Source organism: Hypomesus nipponensis, chromosome 21 (genome assembly GCF_054491055.1).
Source record: "Hypomesus nipponensis isolate SF chromosome 21, ASM5449105v1, whole genome shotgun sequence".
NCBI lineage: Eukaryota > Metazoa > Chordata > Actinopteri > Osmeriformes > Osmeridae > Hypomesus > Hypomesus nipponensis.
This window is the reverse complement of record NC_140381.1, coordinates 4,191,741-4,212,596: the sequence shown is the minus strand read 5'-3', so window position 1 is coordinate 4,212,596 and position 20,856 is coordinate 4,191,741. Positions and strand designations below refer to the sequence as shown.

Genomic DNA, 20,856 nt, shown 5'->3' with positions numbered 1-20,856 from the left:
ACTTGATGGACGAATTGTTGGTTCCGATTAATAAAACAGACGCTATTTTTTGCTCCAGGCTATTTCATACACATTTTCGTGTTTACCAGATTTTTTTTCAATGAAAAGAGGCGAGTCCCGATGTCTGCCAAACTACTGGAAGTTACTCATGTCACGTGACCAAGTCACCAGAACGTCAACGATGGAATGGAAGCCTCCTGCATTGTAAATTAACACAAGGAAAAGCTGTTGAAAGAGTGTTTGAAAGGCAAGAATCACGTTCAAAGGTAAATGGACACACTTAGTAAGATACAACACACCCCGACGCTGTTTTTGCAAGTTTATAAAAAGGGAACGGCAATGCGATGAGTGTGAGCAATGAATGGAACTGGAAACCGTGTTGTCATTTGGAAGACACGATCGCGTGCTAGCTAGATGCTAACATGGAGTATCACATGCCTGTTTACGAAAACGATTTTCTCAAGGTCTTTAATCTCGTTGAATGCAAAAACTGGAAATTACTCCAATTACGAATGTATCTATTCGCTTTTCTTGCCAGTTTGCTTAACTTTATGTCCAGTTCACATATTATCCTGCCACACCTTCAAAACAACAACCTCGTTGCAGAGGCATGTGCGTCGCAGTAGCATGTTATGTAAATTACAGTTTTATAAGCATATCTCAAAAATAATTAACAGCAGTATTATAGTTTTGATTCTGTAAAATCATTCGCCAAACTGAATCAAGTTAATAGCCTGCTTGGAACCGTATGAGCGGTAAAAGATTCTCTGCCATGGAGGTAAACAACAATCGCTCTTTTAGCCAACCAATCGCAGAGCTCATCGATGCTCTTGTGTGTTTCATCGGCTGCACCTCCATCGATGATTTTTAAAACCATCTTGAGCTGTGATGAAAATGATGATATTTAACTATCCACTTTATATCAGCAAACCGTATCGATTTGTGTCTTGTCATGCATCATGCATCATTTTAGTCGGGGTGAGTAAAAAAAAAATAAGGTACGAAAGTGCATTAAAGTAAACTGTTTTAATATCTCCACTGTCAGAATTGTAATCTGTTATTCATTAGCGATGGGTGTGACTGAGTTATACTTACTCAGCACATTAAGACGTACAGGCTAGCTAAAGGTTAAAGATCCAGAGAAGTACGACTTTGAGCGACACGTTAACCACACAGATACAGGCACATCCTCTGTCACTGCAGGAGACAACATGGGCTCATTGGATTCGGGTAATTACGAAGATATACCTCAAATACGGTTATAACCATGGCATCAGGCTGTCAAATAGTTTCTTTTTAATCGTTTTTGTCGGTGAAATATCATAGAAGGCTAACAAGGCGCTGACTCTGTAGTCATGAAAGTCAGTCAGTCTGCTAGTTGTGGTCTTGTTTAAGCCTGTAGACCAGGGTTCTCCAATCCTGGTCCTCGAGGGCCGCTGTCCTGCATGTTCTAGATGTTTCTGATTTCCTGATTCAAATGAATGGGTTGTTATCAAGCTAAACATGCAGGACAGCGGCCCTCGAGGACCGTGGTTGGAGAACCCTGCACCCCTACTCTGGTGCCACGACCGTCTCTGTTGTTTACCAGTGTGTCAGTCATCTGCCTCACGGACAGTGAAGAGATTTCTTGTGTGTGTGTGTGTGTGTGTGTGTGTGTGTTTCAGACATGTCCCCAAAGATCACGGTGGAGCTGCTGAGGCAGCTCCGTCAGGCCATGAGGAACAGCAAGTACCTGACTGAGCCCATCCAGGCCTACATCGTCCCCTCAGGGGACGCTCACCAGGTAGGAGCACACACACACACACATGTACACACACACATACATGCGAGCACACACACACACACATGCGCGCGCACACACACACACACACACACACACACACACACACAGGTACCATGCACACATACACCTACACATGGAATACCAGAGAACACACACACATGCTCTCTCTCTCTCTCTCTCTCTCTCTCTCTCTCTCTCTCTCTCTCTCTCTCTCTCTCTCTCTCTGTCTCTCTCTCTCTCTCTCTCTCTCTCTCTCTCTCTCTCTCTCTCTCTCTCTCTCTCTCTCTCTCTCTCATATGCTTGTCCTTGTGATCATTCCCCTCCCCTGCTCGTGTGTTGATAGGAGTCGTGATGTGATGAGAGGAGGGTCATTAAAATGTCTTACTTCGCTGACAAATACTGATTACTAATAATTCTGCCTCACCCATCTCCTCCCCCCTCCCCACCGCCCCCCCCCCTTCCACAGAGTGAATACATCGCTCCATGTGACTGTCGACGGGAATTTGTTTGCGGGTTCAATGGCTCAGCAGGTATTTTTGTGAGTGTGTGTGTGTGAATGTGAGTGTCCACGACACGCTCTCCTGCAGCCTCAGGTTACCCGGTCTGTCCTGGTCTTTACAAGGCCTGTAAGTGCGTGTGTGCTTCACGCCCTGGCCCCCGGCCCCCGGCCCCTGGCCCCCGGCTCCGGGCCCCTGGGTCTGATTACAGAGTTAGAGAGGGGTGGATTGGTGGCCTGCTACCAAACCGTCGCCGTCCGACTGCTTTCCTGTGTTCTTCCTGCCTCACGTGGAGCTGAATAGGAGACGTGGAGCTTCTCTAGCATTTCTGATATGGTCCGGCGGTCTCCAACGATCTGGGGGGGGGGGTTGATTTACAAATTGGACCCTTTCATTTGTTTCCAGTTCAAACTTACTGTCGGCCTCTCTCTCCCCCCCTCCTCCCCCCAGGTACAGCTATCGTGACAGAGCAGCATGCTGCCATGTGGACAGACGGACGCTACTTCCTCCAGGCCACTCAGCAGATGGACAACAACTGGACCCTCATGAAGATGGGTACGCTCTGCTGCACTCTGCTCTGCTGCGCTCTGCTCTGCTGCGCTCTGCTCTGCTGCGCTCTGCTCTGCTGCGCTCTGCTCTGCTGCGCTCTGCTCTGCTGCGCTCTGCTCTGCTGCGCTCTGCTCTGCTGCGCTCTGCTCTGCTCTGCTGCGCTCTGCTCTGCTGCGCTCTGCTCTGCTGCACTCTGCTCTGCTGTCCTCTACTCTGTGCTGTGCATGACTCTGTACTGCTTTAGTGGAGTCTCCCACAGAACTGTACTCCACCAAAGTCCAGTCTTTAAAGGCTCTGTGTCTCTGTGTGTGTCTCTGTGTGGGTGTGTGTGTGTGTGTTTGTGTGTGTCCAGGTCTGAAGGAGACCCCCAGCCAGGAGGACTGGCTCATCAGTGTTCTCCCTGAGAACTCCAAAGTAGGCGTGGACCCCTGGATCATCGCTGCAGGTAGATCTATCCTCCTCATCATCCTCCTCGTCATCATCATCATCCTCATCTGCTGTCAGACACAGGCCACTCCCAGGCTCTGACCTCTGGATTACTGTTACAGCTGTACGGTACACGAGGCCTTGAGTATCCGCTGCACTTCCTGTTTGCACTGCGTGTACATTGCTTTGGGTTGGAAAGCGTCTGCTAAAAGAGATAAATGGCGCGGTATAAAACGTGACGCAATATGCGACTTGTTGGCAGTTATGTACTGTGTGTGTGTGTATGTGTTCCAGACCAGTGGAAGAACATGAACAAGGCTTTGACCGGCGCTGGCCACCGGCTGGTGGCCGTGCAGGAGAACCTGATAGACGCTGTCTGGGAAGAGCGACCGGCCAGACCCAGCACCCAGCTCATCACCCTGGGCCTGGGGTACACAGGTCAGCACCACACACACACACACACACACACACACACACACACACACACACACACACAGCTCATCACCCTGGGCCTGGGGTACACAGGTCAGCACCACACACACACACACACACACCCAGCTCATCACCCTGGGCCTGGGGTACACAGGTCAGCACCACACACACACACGTAAATAAACATGAAACTTGAAACACATGCGGAGCCAAGATGGAGTTTGTTGACCCTGTGTTTCTCTCTCTCCTGGTTTGCAGGTATGAGCTGGCAGGACAAGATCACCGCCCTGAGATCCAAGATGGCCGAGAGGAAGATCAGCTGGTTCGTTGCCACGGCGCTGGATGAGATAGCATGTAGGACCCTCCTGCACACATGATATTGAAATAATCACCCTTGGCTCAAAGTCAAGCTTTTAATTGAAAGATTAGTGAAAATAATGCCCTTTTTTATATTATTATGTAGCACAGTGTCATGTGAAATTGTTACATGATTGTTACGAGTGACATCACACGCATTCATGTCGCCACGGTTACGTAACCCCATGTCTTGACACCGCATCACGATCCAAGGACCCCGAGAGGGTGCTCTGCCGGAGTCCCTGCAGGGTGTCCCTGTCTATGCCTGTCTGAGTGCCTCGTTAACCCACCCTAACAACCTCTCCCGGCTGATTGGCTGGCTCCAGTGTTCGGGCTAATTAGTAGCATGCTGATTGGTGATTGCTGTCGGGTCACATTTAGACAAGAGGGGGCTAAATAAGGAGTAATGCTCAGGCCCAGGTTGAGGCGGAGCAGCAACAACGTTACGGAACATTACCTACGCTGCAACGTTACGGAAGATCTGGAGATGCCTTTTGTTGTTTGGTCGAATGTTTGGAAGAATCCTTTTCACCATTTCTCATTTTCTTTCTTTCACCCTTTCTGTCCTGTCTCCTTCTTTCATCCCTCTCTTCCTCTCTCATCCCTCTCATCCCTCTCATCCCTCTCTTCCTCTCTTCCTCTCTCCCTCTCTTCCTCTCTCCCTCTCCAGGGCTTTTCAACCTCCGGGGCTCAGACATAGAGTACAACCCCGTGTTCTTTGCGTACGCTATCGTGGGGATGGCCACGATACGGTAAGCCCAGATCTCTTAGCCTCCACAGAGGACCAGATAGAGCTGTTTTGTGACCTCTGACCTGTCGATCCGACCCCGTCCTATAGGCTGTTTGTAGACCAGAAGCGCCTGGAGGCCCCTGCTGTTCGTCGGCACCTGGAGCTGGACACGCCCAGCAGGGCGGAGCTTAGCGTGCAGCCCCTCCCCTACGAGGCAGTGTTTACTGAGCTGCAGGCGGTGTGCGCCGCGCTGGGGCCCAAGGACAAGGTGTGGATCTGCGACAAGGCCAGCTGCGCCCTCACGCAGGTCATCCCCAAGGTGAGAGGGAGCAACTGCCGCCGAAGGGCACAAAATGGCCGCCGCCTCGGGGTGATTGTCAACTTGTGGGTTTGGTAGGGTAGATGACAAGGTTTTGGGTCTGTAACGTGTGTGTGTGTCCAGGCCCACCGCTCCCCCATCCCCTACACCCCCCTCTGTCTCGCCAAAGCCGTCAAGAACACCACCGAGATCCAGGGAATGAAGATGGCCCATGTAAGTGACCTTTGACCTCTGTGGGCGCAAACACGACCTACTGAACCGAACACACTGTAAAGATAACGACAAATATCACATCATATTATCACATCATATTATCCCATATCACATCATATTAATATTGTTATTGTACCGTCTAAAATAAGGTAAGGTGACTGTAAAGTCATGTATGTACAATTAAACAATAACACAAATAATACTATTTAACAGTCTTGATTTGTGCTTTTTCTCCTCTTGACAGATCAAGGATGCCGTGGCTTTGTGTGAGCTGTTTGGCTGGCTGGAGAAAGAGGTGATCACATGATCACACACTTCAGTTTCTATGGGTAACCGGGCGTCTGGACTATGCCTTGTTGTTGGCGTGACGACCGGGTTATTTACTGTTTTATAGATTCCAAAGGGCACAGTGACGGAGATCTCTGCTGCAGATAAGGCAGAGGAATTACGCAGGTGAGTCTCTCTCACACACACACACACACACACACACATGCAGGTGAGTCTCTCTCTCACACACACACACACACACACACACACTCACACACACATGCAGGTGAGTCTCTCTCACACACACACACACACACACACTCACACACACATGCAGGTGAGTCTCTCTCTCACACACACACACACACACACACTCACACACACATGCAGGTGAGTCTTTCTCTCACACACACACACACATGCAGGTGAGTCTCTCTCACACACACACACACACACACACTCTCACACTCACACAAACATAATAAAATAATATGTCCCCTTCTATTATGCTTATTCCTTGCTCCCCCCCTTACATTTGAACATGTAAACTTCTGAGCACAAGTTTTTCTGGGCTCCATAATTGTGCTGCGACTGGAGTTCTATCGCCACCCGCTGGACTGTCCAGGGAACTGCAGCAGCATGCGAATCCTCCGATTCGTCTTCCCTGACAGTCGGCGATGACTCTCTTAAAATGCTCAGTGTGTTCACTGTGGGTCTCTCTCTGTGTGTGTGTGTCTCGTTCAGTCAACAGAAGGACTTTGTGGGCCTGAGTTTCCCCTCCATCTCCAGCGTGGGTCCCAACGGAGCCATTATCCACTACAGGTACACACACACACACACACACACACACACTGCACAATCACAGCTCTGTCATATAGAGTTGGGATGTTGGTGACGTTGCTTGGTGGAATGTTCCGGTGTGTTGCGTGGGGTGTTAGGGTGACACGTGTTGGTGTTGTGTCTCCCCCAGACCCCTGCCTGAGACCAACAGAACGCTGTCCCTCAACGAGGTCTACCTGCTAGACTCTGGAGCCCAGTACACGTGAGGGAGGGAGGGAGGGAGGGAGGGAGGGAGGGAGGGAGGGAGGGAGGGAGGGAGGGAGGGAGGGAGGGAGGGAGGGAGGGAGGGAGGGAGGGAGGGAGGGAGGGAGGGAGGGAGGGAGGGAGGGAGGGAGGGAGGGAGGGAGGGAGGGATAGCTTGGTGGAGGTACAGAGGGAGGAGGAATTAGGAAGTAGGATAAAGGGAAGGCGTGAAGGAAGCTGCATGTGACAGTGGTTGTGACTGTGTCTCTCTCTCTCCAGTGACTGTGTCTCTCTCTCTTCAGTGACTGTGTCTCGCTCTCTTCAGTGACTGTGTCTCTCTCTCTCCAGTGACTGTGTCTCTCTCTCTCCAGTGACTGCGTCTCTCTCTCCAGTGACTGTGTCTCTCTCTCTTCAGTGACTGTGTGTGTCTCTCTCCAGTGACTGCGTCTCTCTCTCCAGTGACTGTGTCTCTCTCTCTTCAGTGACTGTGTGCGTCTCTCTCTCCAGTGACTGTGTCTCTCTCTCTTCAGTGACTGTGTGTGTCTCTCTCTCCAGTGACTGCGTCTCTCTCTTCAGTGACTGTGTCTCTCTCTTCAGTGACTGTGTCTCTCTCTCTCCAGTGACTGTCTCTCTCTCTTCAGTGACTGTGTCTCTCTCTCTCCAGTGACTGTGTCTCTCTCTTCAGTGACTTGTCTCTCTCTCTCCAGTGACTGTGTCTCTCTCTCTTCAGTGACTGTGTCTCGCTCTCTTCAGTGACTGTGTCTCTCTCTCCAGTGACTGTGTCTCTCTCTCTCCAGTGACTGTGTCTCTCTCTTCAGTGACTGTGTCTCGCTCTCTTCAGTGACTGTGTCTCTCTCTCCAGTGACTGTGTCTCTCTCTCTCCAGTGACTGTGTCTCTCTCTTCAGTGACTGTGTCTCTCTCTTCAGTGACTGTGTCTCTCTCTCTCCAGTGACTGCGTCTCTCTCTCCAGTGACTGTGTCTCTCTCTCTCCAGTGACTGTGTCTCTCTCTCTCCAGTGACTGTGTCTCTCTCTCTTCAGTGACTGTCTCTCTCTTCAGTGACTGTGTCTCTCTCTCTCCAGTGACTGTGTCTCTCTCTTCAGTGACTTGTCTCTCTCTCTTCAGTGACTTGTCTCTCTCTCTTCAGTGACTGTGTCTCTCTCTCTCCAGTGACTGTGTCTCTCTCTCTCCAGTGACTGTGTCTCTCTCTCTCCAGTGACTGTGTCTCTCTCTCTCTCCAGTGACTGTGTCTCTCTCTCTCCAGTGACTGTGTCTCTCTCTCTTCAGTGACTGTGTCTCTCTCTCTCCAGTGACTGTGTCTCTCTCTTCAGTGACTGTCTCTCTCTTCAGTGACTTGTCTCTCTCTTCAGTGACTGTGTCTCTCTCTTCAGTGACTTGTCTCTCTCTCTTCAGTGATGGCACCACCGACGTCACCCGTACCGTGCACTTTGGAACGCCCTCTGCTTACGAGAAGGTAACGGGAGCTTCTAGAACTTCCTCTGAGTTACTCGTGTTAAACTAAACTAATGGGGGGAGTTTGGGGGGGGTCAGAAACTGTATTTGTCTAACTGTGTGTTTGTGTGTTTGAAAAGGAATGCTTCACCTATGTGCTGAAGGGACACATAGCCGTCAGTGCCGCCGTTTTCCCCAACGGAACCAAAGGTAGGCCCCCTCCATCACACTGTGGTCACGCTCTCTCTCCACTAACCTCCACGTCTGAAAGGAACATGACGCTTTCTCATCCTCACTCGCCCCCCTCTCTCCTTCCAATCCCTCTTCCCCTCTCTGGCCCTCTGTCCTCTCCCCTGTCATCCCTCTTGTCCTCCTCCTCCTCTTCTCCTCCTCCCCCCACGTCCCTCTTCTAGGCCACTTGTTGGATTCGTTTGCCCGGGCGGCGCTGTGGGAGTCTGGGCTGGACTACCTGCACGGCACGGGGCACGGCGTGGGCTGTTTCCTCAACGTGCACGAGGGGCCCTGCGGCATCAGCTACAAGACCTTTGCCGACGAGCCGCTGGAGGCCGGCATGATCGTCAGCGACGGTAGGACACTTCCTCTTCCTGGTTACAGCCACACACCACAGGGCACAGTCACATGACACGCACAGAGCACAGTCACATGACACGCACAGAGCACAGTCACATGACACGCACAGAGCACAGTCACATGACACACACAGTCACATGACACGCACAGAGCACGGTCACATGACACGCACAGAGCACGGTCACATGACACACACAGAGCACAGTCACATGACACGCACAGTCACATGACACGCACAGAGCACGGTCACATGACACACACAGAGCACAGTCACATGACACGCACAGAGCACAGTCACATGACACACACAGAGCACAGTCACATGACACGCACAGAGCACAGTCACATGACACACACAGAGCACAGTCACATGACACGCACAGTCACATGACACGCACAGAGCACAGTCACATGACACACACAGAGCACAGTCACATGACACGCACAGTCACATGACACACACAGAGCACAGTCACATGACACACACAGAGCACAGTCACATGACAGGCACAGAGCACAGTCACATGACATGCACAGAGCACAGTCACGTCACATACACACACAGAACACTCAGTCTTCTTCTTCATGTATCGTTCACGTTCTTCTTCAGAACCTGGGTACTATGAAGACGGCTCCTTCGGAATCAGAATTGAGAACGTGGTTCTTGTGGTCCCTGCCAAGCCCAAGGTAAGAACCGTACCTACGTTAAGACACCACAAGTCAGTAATAGGTGCTAAATAATCCACGTGTGTGTGTGTGTGTGTGTGTATGTGTTACCCCTCAGTACAACTACAGGAACAGAGGCAGTTTGACCTTCGAGGCCCTCACCCTGGTCCCCATCCAGGTCAAGATGATGAACACAGAGCTGCTGACGCAGAGAGAGGTGGGAGGCGGTTAACCCCCCCTGCTGTCAGACACCTGACCTGTCCCCTGCGTCTTTATTCTGTGTGTCTTCATTCCTTCTGCCGTCTCAAAGTCGGTTTGTGAAGGAAGGCGTCGCTTACTTAGAAACCGCTTGTTTTATTTGTTGCTAGGATAAGCGTACAGTTTGCCTTGCACATTCTGAGGTGATTTGAGCTGTGGTGGTTTGACTTGTTACATGTGGAAGTTCTGTGAGACACCATGTCTTACGAGGAAAAGATTACACTGAATATACAGAAGAAAAAAACTATACAGTACAGTACTGTCATTATTACTATTCAGCCAATCGTGTGAGTGCTTACTGACTCTTTTCTCTGTCCTGCAGCGTAATTGGGTGAATGAGTACCACAGGCAATGCCGTGAGACAGTTGGAGCAGAACTGGAGAGGCAGGGCAGGAAAGAGGCCTTGGAGTGGCTGATCAGGGAAACCCAGCCAATCGCCTGAAGAGTATTTTGACTGACTCTTATTTAATCCAATCATTCGCCTGAGGGTATCCATGGACGGCTCTGCAGTGATTATTTCTCTCTCTGTCTCTCTCTCTCTCTCTCTCTCTCTCTCTCACACTCTCTCTCTCTCTCTCTCTCTCTCTCTCTCTCTCTCTCTCTCTCTCTCTCTCTCTCTCTGTTAGTGTCTCACGCTCGGCTTCTTTTGTAAAGCACACCATTTCAAATGTTTTATGACGATTCAATAAAAATCCATTGTAAAAAAAACAAAACTACCACAACATAATGCTTAATTCCTCATTCAGCATGAAAAGAAACAAAACACCCCTCCCCCCTCTAAAGTGGAACAGTCCACCTCTATCTAAAGCTGCATGTAGAAGTTGGGCGGGTCCAGGACGACACCACTAGAGGGATCCATTGCGTAGTCCTCCATAGTGAGCTCCCTCATGGGCAGGGGGTCCTGCTCCTCCAGACCAGAGGTGGCGCTGTTCTCCTCTTCCACCCCAACAGGAAGTGGGTTGCTGTAGATGTAGTAGATCCTGGAGTTGTCCTTGGGCACTTCGTGCTTCCTGAAGAGAGCCAGAGGGTTCCTGAAGCTGGCCGACCTCTTCACCGCCCGGACGTCTACCGGGTGGAGCGAGTCGACGCTGTGCACGGCTCTCTCATACACGTGCGCTCTCTTAGTCTGTCTGGAAATGAGGGGGACAGGTTTTAGTCTGTCTGGAAATGAGGACGACAGGTTTTCGTCTGGAAATGAGAGAGACAGGTTTTAGTCTGTCTGGAAATGAGGACGACAGGTTTTAGTCTGCCTGGAAATGAGGGCGACAGGTTTTAGTCTGTCTGGAAATGAGGGCAACAGGTTTTCGTCTGTCTGGAAATGAGAGAGACAGGTTTTAGTCTGCCTGGAAATGAGGGCAACAGGTTTTAGTCTGTCTGGAAATGAGAGAGACAGGTTTTAGTCTGTCTGGAAATGAGGACGACAGGTTTTCGTCTGTCTGGAAATGAGAGAGACAGGTTTTAGTCTGCCTGGAAATGAGGGCAACAGGTTTTAGTCTGTCTGGAAATGAGAGAGACAGGTTTTAGTCTGTCTGGAAATGAGGACGACAGGTTTTCGTCTGTCTGGAAATGAGAGAGACAGGTTTTAGTCTGCCTGGAAATGAGGGCGACAGGTTTTAGTCTGTCTGGAAATGAGGGGGACAGGTTTGGAAAGGAGTTTGAGAACATATCAGAGTTGTGTTTGGTCATTTCTGCAGAGGAGCACCCTTGACAAACACAAGCCCCCAGAGAACACAAGGAGAATCTCCCAATTGTGGAAATGGAGGGAAATCTACTCAAGCGGAAGAACTCGATTCAACTGAATTAAACTCGATTCTTATGAATCAAACCCTTTAATATCCCAAATTATTGTTTTGATTCAGGTGTTCCTGAGGGCAGGGTGAACAGAACCCAGGTGTTCCTGAGGGCAGGGTGAACAGAACCCAGGTGTTCCTGAGGGCTGGGTGAACAGAACCCAGGTGTTCCTGAGGGCAGGGTGAACAGAACCCAGGTGTTCCTGTGAGCTGGGTGAAGGAGAGAGAGAGTCACTCACCTCCTCCGCTGGTGGCAGGAGACGCCGCAGTAGAGCGCCGTGAGGGTGAGGACACACAGGGCCAGGGTTGCCATGGTAATGTTGAACACCTTCAGCTCTGAGGAGAGGAAGGCACGAGCGAAGAGGTGACCGGTTGGTACAGGAGCACACAAATCCAAGCTCGTTCTACCCCCCTACTGAGAATCTCTCTCAGCTTCGTTATCCATATTATTTGGTTACAATTTAAGAATATTAGAAACGCTTTTACTTGAATAGTAAAGTTTTTGTCTGGTTGTTGTTTTGAAAGAATTCTGGAAGAATTGTCATCTTTTTTTTCTTTTTGGGTTAAGCGCTTAAGCGGATGTGTAGAGTCACACCTCAGACACAAACCCCTTTATTGGCAACAGGCTTGCAGTCTCTGTTGACTCTTCCTTTAAACAAAGTTGTCTTACCGTGGCGCGCTGCATACATGTCGTGGTCGACTGTGCCCGGAACCACGGTCGTGTTCCGGTCGAAGCTCGTCGAGGTAGAGTTGTGGTCCCAGCTCATGACTGTGCCATGTGCCTCCAGAGCATGAACTGAGAGCACACTTCCAAACTTCACGCCCTGAGTTCCCTGGCTGAATGGGGCGCGTTCACGTGACCCCCCCCTCCCCCCGGCATGCTTGCCTCTGTTGCCGTGGAAACGGTCGCCGGCCCCCAATCCCAGGCTTTTGTAGCCCCCGCCCCCTTTTCTGCACCCTCTTGTTTACCAGTTGGCATTCACTCCTGTTTTTAGGCAAAGTGAGAAAGGGAAGGAGGGAAAGAGGGATGGAGGAGGAATTGGAGGGATGGAGGAGGACTGGATTGACTCTGCTCAAACACCATCTCTGAAAGCTTACAGGCTCTAAGAGCAGCCCAGAGTACAGACCCATTTTTGCCACGGGTAAAAGCCTGTACTGTTGACGAGCTCAGAGCTTGGCCGGCGTACAGCTGAGTAGAGCTGACAGGGTTGTGGGGTTCCACAGATACTGGGGGTCATTGTGACGAGACCTGGCTTCCTGTGTTCAACTTTGTCGTCTCCATGGTTCTGACTAGCAACAGGGACCAGACCCGCAACAAAGGGACCATTCTCTTTCTTTCTCTCTCTCTCTCTTTCTTCTTTTTGTTTTTCTTTATGTCTGTCTCTCTCTTTCTTCTTTCTCTCTCTCTTTCTTTCTCCCTTTTGCTCTTTCTGTTTTTCTTACGCACACTCCATTTCACTCTGGCGGAAGGTTTATGGAGATAAACAGTATTTATGGTGACTCGTTATGTTCTGGTCCAATTAGGATCAGACTGTATGTTCTGTTCATGTTCTCCTAGGAGATGCTATGTTGTGCGTGCGTGCGTGTGTGCGTGTGTAAGAGGGTAAGAGCTAGAGAGAGAGCCAGAGAGAAATGGATGGCATATTGCCCCACTTATTGTTCAAGTTCGGCTCGTTAACGAAGACTTAATTGGTTTGTTAATGAGTTGCCCAATAGCTTGTTTTACAGTTGGTCTGTTTAGACATAAAACATTACAACAAGTGTCCTAGCATCGCCAATGTGCTAGACAGTCTCTACTGTGTGATGCTAATATCTAGACCTTAGGTCTTCAGTACTGTACGATATCCATAGGAGCAGTCCATATTTGGTCAAATCAGATAGATGTAGGCTAAATGTATTATGCTACATACAGTTGTCCCACAGCGGGTCTACATAGTTTCCATGCCATCTTTAAAACTATTTTATCATCGTAGTACAAAGTGCCGGGCTCCCCTGCTCGAATATCACATGACTATTAATAAGATGATCTCTCTGGACAAGTTAAATAAACAATGTTCTATTTGCAGTTTTTCCCCCGTGGCTGCCTTCCTGTTGGTCTCCCGTCCAGCGGGATGTGGTGTGTGTGTGTGTGTGTGTCCGTGTCCGTCCACTCCTCACAGGAGCGTATTTCACCTCCAGGGAAATCATCTTCTCTTTTCTCTCGGTGCAGTAAAGCATCGTGGGAGGGGTAGTTTATCTTCACTGACTCTCATCACTGGTTATTTGACTGTGATGACCGAGACCAACAAGGTCACCACGCGAGTCAACGGACAAGTAATACGTCCTCTAATGAGTTAGTCAGACTCTTGTTAACACAAACGGAGCGTTGAGTTTGTAAACATTCCGTAATTGAACTTTAAAATAACGTTTACGTGTTTATCAATTGTTTGCACTGATTTCGAGATTCATTTTAACAAATGTGTGGTATTATCCACCAGGTGGCAGTATTCAAGTATCCCATAACGAAAACCATGGAAATTTGGAGATGCCCGTCAAGGTCAAATAAATGTAAATCCCATCTGAAGTAGGTATATAGCCAAGGCATGTAGCACACATTCATTAATCAGTTTAGAGTATACTAAATTATCAATCAACACTGGTGTCAAATCTGAAGACACTTAAACAGATTTGAGATTGTATCCACAATTAGGCCTACCACTAAACCACTGTCATCTGCGTTTGACAGATCGACCTACATAAATTATGTTACACTTCCTGATTCGACGTAAACCAACATGTCTACACAGAGGGAGATTGAGTGATTAAGAAACAGAGCATGAAACTGGTATTTAAATATCTGTTTGTCTACCCATTTAAAAAGTTTAATATTCCACGTCCATATTGCTGTTGAATTGTTTTTGTTTGAAGAACGCGTGTGAAAGGGTTATGTTAGTTTATTTAACCGGTTGATTTACCAAACTACGCCACTGAATCCCGCGACAGCTTTCGTGGGAAATATTCTTTTTTTAAACTTTGCAGGCTATTACTAACATTGAGAATTTTCATTTCAACACTTTTAAGCTTGATGATAAATCAGTCGAAACCAATTTAACACACCGTTACTTGATGAAAAGTTTGTTCTCTACATTCTAAGAGATTATTCGCCACAACGAATGTTTCGAATACCACCCCGACCACAAAGTACCCAACATGTGTTAGCTCTTAATGAAGTTTATTTGGGTAAAACGGTCCACAGTAATTGTCTCACAAGGAAAAGTGTCGGGGTTAATTGTTTGTATTTATAAGTTATAAAGCGATTTTGTCTTGATGTCCTTCCAGGGTAAATAAATGGCCAGTTCTAAGAGAGGGCCAGTGCTTTTGCAGTGTGGCATATTGTAACGTTTTTAATAGTCGTAATGCCCTCTTGTGCCTCACCCACTCTCTCCCCCTCCATCATCTACAAAAGTCTCAACTTACTCCTTCACCGACCTCTCACACACTGAGACAGGCACCCCTGGCCTCTCGATACATACCTGTAAACTCTGTACCTCACCCTGTATCTCCCCCCTCATCACCCTCTACTCCCCCCCCCCCCCCCCCCCCTGTGTCTGCGTTTGTGTAGAGGCTGGTAGGAAATTAGCATTCTGGCGTGGTACATTAGTTCTGATTTGGTTCAAGGAGAGAGTTCTGCCTTGATTGATTGCCCATGTCATAAAGAGCGCAGTACGTTCCTAGAGGGAGGTAGCACTGGGTAGGTGATTCTCTCTCTTAATCCTTTAGTTTTTTCCACTCCTCAGCCTGAGTGAATGAGAAATGTAGGACTTAGATTTTAAAGACACGCTCCGCTGTTCATCGTAACTTTTTTTTTTTGCCCATCCAGTTTTTCCAGTGTCTGTATCCTGAAATATGAATCCAATATATACATGTGATTCCACTATTACATATATGTATATATTTTTACAAATATGATTTGTAAAAAAAATCTCCAAACTGATATTGATTTTAAACACAGGCAGGGATTACAATGACCCTTGCAACATGGAGTCCATAAAGAGGTTTGTCCTGGGCGAAGTTAACCACCTCGACCCCAGCGCCGACCATGTCCCTGGGTACCGGGACCACCAAGTCGCCCAGGACCCCTGGAGGTAGTCACACTGTGTTCATATGTGGGATTTATTCATTTCCGCTGTCATTGCCGTTCTGTCCTATTAGACGTGTACACAAGGTGGTGTATGTACAGTATCCACACACACACATACGTACAGTAGTCTCCTGTGGTGCATAGTCCATAAACTATGTTAATACTCCAACCCCCACAACCCTGTCTGACCTTAACCTTCCTGTACTGCTGTGTGTGTGTGTGTGTGTGCTTGTGTGAAGTACAGGGAAAGGAAGATTGAGTGTGTGTGTGTTTTTGTATGTCCCTAAACCATCAATAACTTAGATTTGCTCAAACATATCCACCTAAGCTTTAAAGCCTGTGTGTTCAGTACACTTTATGAACACAGCCACCTGTGATCTCTCAATATCAACAACATGCTCTTTAGTAGATTTGTGGGAAAGCTTCAAATCCATGGCTTTCCTACATAGACAACAGAGGTGTCCCTGCGGCAATAGGATTTTGGCATGTGTATATATCTCCCTTTTTACCTACATTTATATAAAGTCTAATACAGATTATACTGATGAAACTGCCAAAGGAGTTGTAACCTGGTGTGCAGGAGGTAACTGGTGTGTAAAGTAGGCTGTATTCTGTGTTATTGTATAACATACCGTATATACAACAAAACCTCATATGCTTCTTTATCAGGAGGGCTCACAACACAGTCACAAGCCCACACTACTCAAAATACGACTAAGTACACATATCCCGGCTCTGGATCACCCAGCCAGCACCCCTCTCCCAGCTGGTTCTCAGCCCCGATCAGGGCTGTCTTGGCTGGGGCACCAGGGCTCAGGACTGTCCCCTGAGGATGTCCAGGTCCCCAGACGCAGGCCTGGCTGCTATATGTGGCTGCTGCAGAAGATCTGCTTTGGCAAGCGTTCCTTGGGGTAGCGTGGTGTGGGAACAGGCCGGAGGGCCAGGGTCGGGAAGCCCGCGGTGGGGTTCGCACCCCAAACCAGTGCCTTGATACAACGGTCCAGAGAACCAGCTGCCACACACTATAGATACTACATGCCGAGGGATCCAGATCTCAAGTTTTATGATATATGTCATACGTACTCTTAACAGTTATTGGTAAAGAACTGCTTGATTTTAAAGCTTCCAAAACATGACACACAGACCTAAATAATACAAGATTATCAGATTAAACTGTTGAACCTATGGCAGTGTAAACATTGTAGTATTTATCTAATCCAAGATGGAGGACAGGCGGAGGAGAAGGAGGAAACATAGCCCTGTTCCACAGCAGACTCCTCACAGCCCCAAGACAACTCCCTCAGACTTGTTAAGGGACTGAAAAATTGTTGGATGACTGAGGCCCGATGCTATTTGAGGGTGTTTTTCTGTCTTATTAGATGGGGTTGAGATGAGACAGGCTGTGGGTCCAGCAAAAGGCTGTCAAGACCTCTCATCCATCACGATAGGAGAATTGTATCGGTCAACCATGTTTTGATGGCACCATCACGTTGTGGGAATTCCCGAGCCGGACGGGTTGTGATTGCCGAGAAAACGGCGGGATCGTTTCCAAGGCGAGGGCGTTGAGCCCTGTGTGTGTTTGTGTGGTTTTCGGTTGACGGTGCAGCGCGGTGATCCAACCTGTTGTCACGCCGCGTCGGGTCGCATTTAGAGTGAGCGAAGGCAGACGCCCGTCTTAAAACGAGGCCACCCACTTCACTTTAGCTCCGCCTCTCAAGAGGTTCACCACGTTCAACGGCGCAAAAGTTGATTAATGATTTTGAGCTCGGCTTTTAAACTGAACAAGCAGCGTTCGTGGATTTGTCGATAATTCATCCTTCAGGCTTGCTTGAAGCCGTCCTACAATCCCAGTATATCTCCCTGAAATCCCTCTCCTTACCCTCCCCCGGTTCCTGGTGAAGAAGTGTGTGTGTGTGTGTGTCTGCCTTGTTATCTGAAGTGAGGCCATCAGATGTCCATTAGTTTCCAGATGTCGGACAGGCAGACTAGGGAGTCTTGGTAAAACACAGCCCTGCTCCCCCCCCTCCCCCTCCCACCCTCTCCCCCCCCCCTCCCACCCTCTCCCCCCCCCCCCCTCCCACCCTCTCCCCCCCCCCCCTCCCACCCTCTCCCCCCCCCCCCTCCTCTCTCTGGTGTTTCTGCAGTCCTCCATCCAAACATATCTTATAGAGTTTGGTTCAGTTATTTTCTCGTCTCGCTCAGTTCCTGAGTGGACCATGCTTCTTCTGACCATTCTTTAACACTCTCCTCTGCTCTCCTCTTCCTCTATCTCTCCTCTCTTCTCCTCTCCTCCTCCTCCTCTCCTCTCTATTATCACCTGTGTGTCCCCAGTAGCCTAGTACAGTAGTTGTGTTGAGGCGAGTAGGGCCCATACATCATGTTTCCTCCTCCATCTTTCTCCACGGACCAGGCCCAGAAGCACTCTCTTTCTCCATCAATTCTCCCCATTACCGCTGTACGCATCGCTGGAAATTATGATAAAAGGTGTCCATATCTGTTGGACAAACTCACACACACACACACACACACACACACACACACACACACATCATTCACCCCCCTACACACACAAACACACACAAACAACCCCTACACACACTCTACATGCACACACTTGACAACCTCATGCTATCCATCATGACCAACAGGCCCGTATCTATTCAAGTGAATAAACCACGCTCAGACACGACAAGTGTATGATAAAGATACACGCCAACGCAGTTCGAAAATGCAGAGTGATGGAGTGCAGAGATAGACCCCTAATCTAAATAACCTTACTGGAGATTACAGGGGGATTACAGGACACTCCCGTTTGTCTTGTTGCCAAGGATTCCGTCGGCAGGACGATGAGCGAGTTCCGTGCACTCGCTAAGGAATGCATCTGTCGTAGTAGCACCCACATGTAAACAGTCTTCAGCACCGGTCGCCTGAGAAACGTTTTGGGGGCGGAGCCAACATGGTCATGTTCACCAATGTGAGCTGACGGTGTAGGTTTCCATGAAGCAAAGCAAGGCCATACATACACAATATACACCAAGTATACACCGGCATACACCGGCCATGCTGTACGGCGTACGCGGTACATACACATCGTCCACCACACACAGTAAGCCACACACACACACACACTACATACAGTGTAAGCTGCACACAAACTATTCCAGCTGTAATATTGTTCAGACCATGTACAATATCCAGTCTGAAGGACAGTTGTTCCACTGTTGCCCCTCTCTCTCTCTCTCTCTCTCTCTCACACACACACACACACACACACAGCTGTAGTGGTGAGTGTGAGGTAGGATGTATTCCCAGGGTCGGTGTGTGTCAAGTCCAGGCCCATACATCAGGGAGGAGATAAGAGGAGCACTTATCCTCAACCTCTCACCTCTGCTGAGATGAATAGGTGGAAACACACACACACACACACACACTGTTGTGCCTCATACACACATACAGTGCACACACACACACACACGCTCAGTGTCAAGCACGGTTAACCCTTTCCAAAAAGATTTAGGACCACAGCTGTGAGTAGCATTCAAATACATCATTGAAGGAAACAGATGTAAGAGATATGAAGAAGATGCAGCGATGCTACTTTAAGACGCATCCCTAACCCTAACCCTAACCCTAAGAGATATGAAGAAGATGCAGCGATGCTACTTTAAGACGCATCCCTAACCCTAAGAGATATGAAGAAGATGCAGCGATGCTACTTTAAGACGCATCCGTTACCCAGCCACCTCATCAGAGAGCTAAGGTCACCCTCGCTCTCAAATGAAACCACTGGATCTCCTAATGGAGCTGGGAACATTCAGACGATTCATTATCGTGTTTATATCAAGCAGCCAGCTTTTGCATTAAATGCTGGACGGCTATCTGGTCCATCTGAACGCATGTCCAGTTGAAAGTGCTCCTTGAAATGGATTGACGTTGTGTCCGGTCCGGTCCGATGCGAGCGTTTGGCTGAAGTACAAACGAGAAGACATGGATGCTGCTGGGGCATTTAGGAAGACAGGAGGCTCTTTAGTGTTTCTGGGTCTAATGGAGAGAGTGGGTCTGGGAGTTTCACCTCATCATACAGGACATGTGAAGGTACAGGACTGGCTAGCAGCCAATACTAAATGTACATGTTCCTCTCGTTCGTATCATCTTTACATCTGCCGGAGTCAGACAGCGCCAAGTCGGATTTAACTTCAGATGACCCCTGCCTGTGTATAACGACTGGAAGCATCTCTGTGTTTCAGGAATTCGCAGCAGTATCTTAATAACACTTTGTCCCTTTGTCATTAAGGGCCATTTGGTGTAGATGAATAGGCACTCTCCCTTTCCTTCCTTCTCCTTTCTTCCTCTTTTTCCCTCTCTCTCTGTCTGTCTCTCCCTCTCTCTTCCCCTCTCTGTGTCTCTCCCTCTCTCTCTCTCCCTCTCTCTCTCTCTCCTCTCTCTCTCTCTCTCTCTCTCTCTCTCTCTCTCTCTCTCTCTCTCTTCTTCCAGTCTTTTCCAGATCATTCCGCCTCTTCTCTGGGAACTCCGCGTTTGATCAGGGGAGTGCCTGTTGCAGAGGAGCGATATATACATAGAACTCTGGGAAAAGATGTCGCTAGACACTCCAGGGGAATCCAATGAGGGGGACAGAGGGAGAACGTAGAAATGGACAAAAATAGACGGAAGTCTCACGCCTGGCCGCGGTTCCAAAGAATGTGCCTCTGCCCCCCGACCCCCTTCCCCCCCGACCCCCTTCCCTCCCGACCCCCTTCCCTCCCGACCCCCTTCCCTCCCGACCCCCTTCCCTCCCGACCCCCCCCGGTTGATTAGATCGTGTTTTCACAGGACAGGACTCAGAGAAAGAAGGAAGGATTCCACTGATGCTTTTTCTCAGTTTCTCTCACTGTATATTTCTGTCTCTCTTTGTCTCTCTCTCTCGACTCTGTCCCCCTCTCTCTCTCGACTCTGTCCCCCTCTCTCTCTCGACTCTATCTCTCGTGTGTCATCCGACTTTTATGCCCCGTAGGCCGGTGTTGGTTCTCAGGGGAAAGCCTTGGCTCCTGCAGCACCCCTACACATCAAGGCTTTTGGTTTGACCCATATCTTGTCCTACTGTAAGTGACAGAAGGTCAGAAGCAACACCTGCGTAAACAGGGGTGTTCCAACAACCACTCCAGAGAGACACTTCTTACGTCCTACAGCTGATGATGTTAGGTATGGGGCGTGCCAAAAACATAAAGCAACATAAAGACTCAACCGACCATTGAACTCCCATCATTAAACGTTCCAACATACAATGACATTGCGCAAACCGCACTGTGTGTTTCCACATAAACAATAGACAATGCTCGGGGGGGGGGGGGGGGGGTTATCAGAACGAGCAGAGCTTTTCCAAGGG

General features: G+C 49.0%; 2 protein-coding genes across 2 annotated transcripts; one reads left to right on the top strand and one right to left on the bottom strand.

Annotated features, from left to right (window-relative positions):
* Positions 1 to 108: 108 nt before the first annotated feature.
* xpnpep1 (X-prolyl aminopeptidase (aminopeptidase P) 1, soluble) lies at positions 109 to 10,276 on the top strand. The gene is made up of 20 exons (XM_084685751.1): positions 109 to 266; positions 1,665 to 1,783; positions 2,250 to 2,313; positions 2,731 to 2,835; positions 3,182 to 3,274; positions 3,550 to 3,693; positions 3,946 to 4,041; positions 4,715 to 4,796; positions 4,883 to 5,093; positions 5,217 to 5,306; positions 5,551 to 5,601; positions 5,701 to 5,759; positions 6,318 to 6,395; positions 6,544 to 6,615; positions 8,010 to 8,070; positions 8,189 to 8,258; positions 8,462 to 8,635; positions 9,250 to 9,326; positions 9,424 to 9,522; positions 9,886 to 10,276. Exons 2-20 carry the CDS (start codon positions 1,667 to 1,669, stop codon positions 10,003 to 10,005), a joined length of 1,863 nt encoding a protein of 620 aa, XP_084541877.1. The 5' UTR covers positions 109 to 266; positions 1,665 to 1,666; the 3' UTR covers positions 10,006 to 10,276.
* Positions 10,077 to 12,121, bottom strand: LOC146237537 (uncharacterized). The gene is made up of 3 exons (XM_084685752.1): positions 12,024 to 12,121; positions 11,593 to 11,689; positions 10,077 to 10,693 (listed from the first exon to the last, which is right to left on the bottom strand). Exons 1-3 carry the CDS (start codon positions 12,118 to 12,120, stop codon positions 10,366 to 10,368), a joined length of 522 nt encoding a protein of 173 aa, XP_084541878.1. The 5' UTR covers position 12,121; the 3' UTR covers positions 10,077 to 10,365.
* Positions 12,122 to 20,856: the final 8,735 nt, after the last annotated feature.